Source organism: Wolffia australiana, chromosome 10 (genome assembly GCF_029677425.1).
Source record: "Wolffia australiana isolate 7733 chromosome 10, ASM2967742v1".
Classification (NCBI taxonomy): domain Eukaryota; kingdom Viridiplantae; phylum Streptophyta; class Magnoliopsida; order Alismatales; family Araceae; genus Wolffia; species Wolffia australiana.
In genome coordinates, this window is record NC_135844.1 from 16,222,124 (window position 1) to 16,227,071 (window position 4,948).

At 36.6% G+C, this 4,948-nt stretch overlaps 1 protein-coding gene across 1 annotated transcript; it reads right to left on the reverse strand.

Annotated features, from left to right (window-relative positions):
* Positions 1 to 876: 876 nt before the first annotated feature.
* Positions 877 to 1,610, reverse strand: LOC144708311 (uncharacterized). The gene has a single exon (XM_078581554.1). The coding sequence runs from the start codon at positions 1,462 to 1,464 to the stop codon at positions 877 to 879; it is 588 nt and encodes a 195-aa protein (XP_078437680.1). The 5' UTR covers positions 1,465 to 1,610.
* Between the last annotated feature and the right edge of the window lie 3,338 nt (positions 1,611 to 4,948).

Here is a 4,948-nt window from a genome sequence, read left to right on the forward strand (position 1 = left end):
GTCTGAGAAAGCCGGCCCCCCGGACGGTTACGTTCTGAGGACTGTAAACGTAGTCTGGATGATTGTAGGACCTGATGTGGATCTTGTATCCATCTTCTTGGATATTTTATATTTTCTGAATGAAAGTTATTAAGTAAACTATTCACGTTCTTGTGACCCATGTCCTTTCAACTTATTCTGCCAACTAGCTGAAGTGTAAAACGAGAAAGAAAAAAGAAGTCTGAATTTTGATTGTTGGAAATGTCATGTTCACTCACGTATTTAGGGGCTTGTAGAATTGGTACCTGGGAAGATTTGGAATTTTCTGAATGGTTCGATTGGATGGGAATAAGTGGCATATTTCTATTGAGAGAGTTAAGTCACTCTTGATTGTTCGATTTATTTTTTATCCTTGAACTAAATGTCAACTGCTCTTCAACTGAGATACCGACGAACAAAAGTCCGAATTCATTTACGTAGCCAAGAAGAAACGATCTGGGTAGTCCCTCCGTTGCCGTAGATCTCGCTTCCGTTTGTTGCAACAAAGAAACCTATGCGTTACGACGCTTCGGGAGAGAGAAAGAAGAAGATGAAGTCTAAGTAAGCCTACGGGCGACGAGGAAGTTCTTGGACTTTCGGTATGGCCCAGAGAAAGAGCTTTATCCATGATCATCAATTTAGAGACTGAAATCTATACTAGACAACGTGATTCCTTACATAATTGAGACTATCTAATTTAGCTTCGTATAAGCTTTATATAAAATAAAAAAACGTAGTATCCTTTGGCCAACACCACCAGTAAAAAGGAAAGACTCGAACACAGACACACCACTCTCTCTCTCTCTCTCTCTCTCTCTCCATCTCTCTCTCTTTTAACAAGATGAAAACTCAAAATGATTACATGATGGAGCAGTTCTGACGGGGATCTTCGTAGTAGACGAGCTGACCCGGAACGGAGATTGGATGGTGATGTGTATCATACTGACATCCATATCCGTAAAGACCATAGTTGCAAGGTGGCGCCCTAGCATAGAACTCATCATCATACAATCCGCTACGATAACCCACGTAAGAGTTGTAGGCCAGATCTTCGTTTCTTCTTCTGTCCTCTTCTCGTACCAACAAGCCCTCTTCTCCATTTCGCCAGTTTCGCTCCCATCGACTTCTCCACATCCCTCTCTCTTCTCTCTCGAAGAGAAGCTGCGGCCGCTTTCGGAACTTGCGATAGATCTCGAGAACGATAGAAGCTACGTCGACCGAGCCAGTGACGGTGACGCGGTTGTTTTCAGCGTCCACGTCGACGGTTTCCACGCCTTCCATGTCGTAAAGCTTCCTTCTAACCTTGAGTGCGCACTTCGGGCAGTGGAAGGGAACCATTAAAACGACAAGCTTTCTTGAGGGCATCGGCGGCTCGTCAAGGCGTTGGCAGCCATTGCCGGCAGCGAGAGAGGACGCCTTGGCCATGCCTGAGGAGTTGTTTCCCATGCGGTCGAACTACAACCAAAGGATGAGAGGAGAAGTTTGAGCCGTGCGTTTCTTGAGAAAAAGGATAGTATGTGTATCTAATGGTGGCTTATTTCGCTCAAGAAGAGGAAGTGTTGCCTCAGTTTGGGTTCTTCAAAATGGTAAGCTTTTCAGCGGCTAATTTCTTTTGTTAGAATGAGATGAAGCAGTTGATCCGCAACGTGGAACAAGATGTGTGGGTGAGGTGACCGAATTGATCCTCTTAATGTTGACCTTAAAATAAAATCCACGATTAGTTGGTACTTTCATTAATGGAAAGGATTTAAAATTTGCGCTTGGTTAAGAGTTAGTAAAAGAACTTCGTCCACAATACCCGGAGATAACGCATTTGATTTGATCATTCTTTTATAGCTATTTTATTTATGCTCCATGAATGTATAACATGGAAACAGACAAGGAAACAGTAAAAATAGCTAGAAACTATTAAACGAGTCCACTCTGTGTAAGCTTCATTGAACGCAAATCTCTTTGAGAATGTTTTCCTGTACTTCATGGATTTTTAAAGTAGGGGATTTGAGTTCCCGCGCTCAAATCTCTTAAGGCAACTGTATCTATAATGCAGATAAAAACTCATTTTAATTTGAAAACACTATTTAATAATTATGTTCTTTAAGTGTGCCTTTTATCTTAAGATCCATTAATATCATGGAAATAGACAAGGAAGGATAAAAATAGCTACTAAGTATTAAACTAGTCCAATTGGTAGTGGTTCAAGCTTCATAGAACTCAAAATCCTTTCGGAATATTTTCACAAAATGTTAGCACTAATAACTTGCTTTCATAATGTGACAAGAGCGCGGGCACATGTATGCATCTTATTCAACTTTTAAAAGACGTAACATTTGGCAAGAAGTAATCATACTGCCAGTGAATATGTAAATATCTTCCCTCATTACCTATTTTATATTCATCCATCAAGTTTACTTTTATTATATATTGAACCAGTACATCAAAAATTTTGGGAGTAAGTCATACTTATGTGGTGTAATTGAGTAGTAAGTATCTAGATGATTAGTTTTAATAATCTTAACTTTTCTTTGACCTTTTTTAGCTTGTTTACTCAAATTACATCCGCATGTTGGGTTCTATTGTCTTGATTGAGATCAAACTTCACTGATTCTCACAACAGAATACTTTGAACAAAATCATAGTAGCATTCCAAAACCTATGATTAAATAACAGGTGCATGATCGGACCATGATTTCTTTGTTCCTCGAGAGAGCCTGGTTGAGATGATCATGCATCCAGCCTCTAGATATATCTACACAATCCCTGGCATGTTGAATTGCCTTCTTCATCTTTATGAGCCCCGTTGTCGTTCCTCCATCGCTGTTGCACCACTCTAATTGCATCAGGAGTGGAAGAAGGTAAGGGGAAAAATGAGAAGAAGGATGGAGCACCTCAACAATCCTAGCATGTGTGAACTCCATTCTGGATCTTCCACTCTTTATACTAAGTAGAAATTTTTAATAGAAATCCCTACAACAACTATTTGGGTGTGACCTTCTAGGCCCATGCATTAGAGTGGTAAACAACTCCAGTAGCCCACTGCCCTTTATTGACCTTTCAAATTCATTATATATTATCATAGGTATTCATTGATCAATAATTTATTTAACCTTATCCGTAAGTTGAATTTCCATCTTGTGGGATGCTAAGCTACATCTCGTGCTCTAGAGGAAACAAAGAAGTTTATAGAACCATATTGCCTTCATTCATTTCTTGTGTGTATTTAACCCTTTATATGCTTAACACTCCTAGGATGACTTATGTACGTTCAACTATCAAAATCTAATCAGCCGCCCGTGTTAATACAAATGCTTTAGGAAATCATTGGAAAACTCGTGTAGGATATTCTACTACCATGGATAAGGACTTCATTGCATCATCTTCTTTGAGTTGCATCCTTTTATACCAAGAGCAAAGGATTCCACCTCGACCACTAAATCGTCTTCCTCAACTGTTTGTAATTACATTAATAGGAACATGTAGGTCATAGTCAAAGTACAGTTAACCATCCACAAGATGTTTTTGGTGTCTCAGGTCTAAGGACCAGTTACACAACACTGAGGTGAATTAAAATATCAGTAGTATGGTACAATACCATTCAGAGGTATATATTTTTTTGGCTCTTGGGCCTTGATCTGGATGTAAAAAAATGCAATTCCTTGCAGCAGAAGACTTGAATCAGATCAGAATGGCATCAACAGAACCATATATGGAATTACCAAGGCACGCATCACACCATGTCTTCTTGGATCCTCGTGTCAGTCATGTCAAGCTTCTCTCATGTGTGCAACTGTGGACCGTGTGGAACGTGTTGATTCAAAAAGGAATTTTGAAAAGTCTTTTAAGAGTGAAATTTGTATTCATATAAAACTCTGCAACCTTGAAGATCAAATTTGGGATAAATGGTAGATAATTTCGTAAATCTTCAATTCTCTATTTTGTGAAATGTCAATATTTTTAAAATATTAGATCAATTATCTGGTTTGAAAATCTTCAATTCTATATTTCCTGAAATTGCATAGAATTTTGAAATATTTCATCAATTCTCTAGTTTCTAAAACCACTTATTATCTGAAAACATTTTCACTAATAATCTTTGTGTCAGTGAAATATAAATATAGAAAGAGAATTATGAATGATGATCATTCTTCTTTGTATCACTAATAATATTTCTTAAAACTACTTTATTTTTTAACATTCACTTTAATATATGTTGGGTTTGTTAAGGCTTGATTGATGGTATAATCATGAAAATACAATGGAATAAATGTACATCCATCATGATTATCGTCTTGCACTGAACTTGTTCTGCTCTTGATTTAGTCATTGGGAGATTCTCTAAAAGCCATTAGCACACCTTCCCTTGAGATGTATTTATGTGATTGAAAAACTTAAATTTAGGGTACAAATTTTTCTTTGATATTTGATTTAATCAATAATATTTATAAACCTTTACTCATAAAATAATGTGTCTAGTTAGTGATGAGAAAGTGTCGTCTCCACTTTCTCTTCATTTTTGTGCTCATTCCACTTATTCTTCGTTTTTGTAATCATGAAATAAAATCCCTCTAGAGAGAGATGCATAGATCATGTTGGCTACAAAATAGCCATTTTTTAAACCCAAAATAAATAAATAAAAGCAAAAAGTGGTTGTTGAAAAAAGTTAATAAGCAAAACTACTATTATCTATTGAAAAGGCTAAACACAAACTGAAAGTAAAACAGAACATAATCATGACAATAATGCCAATCATGGTGCTTATGAGATTATTAATACCCATGTGCACAAATTTATATTTCAAGTTTGGCTTTCATACGGATTTTTGATAAAAATTTAATATATGTATGATAATGAAAAAAATAATTCAAGCACAAATCCAACCTTATATTTTCAATTTTTTTGAAAAATTAAAGCTTATATATAAAATACATGTTAT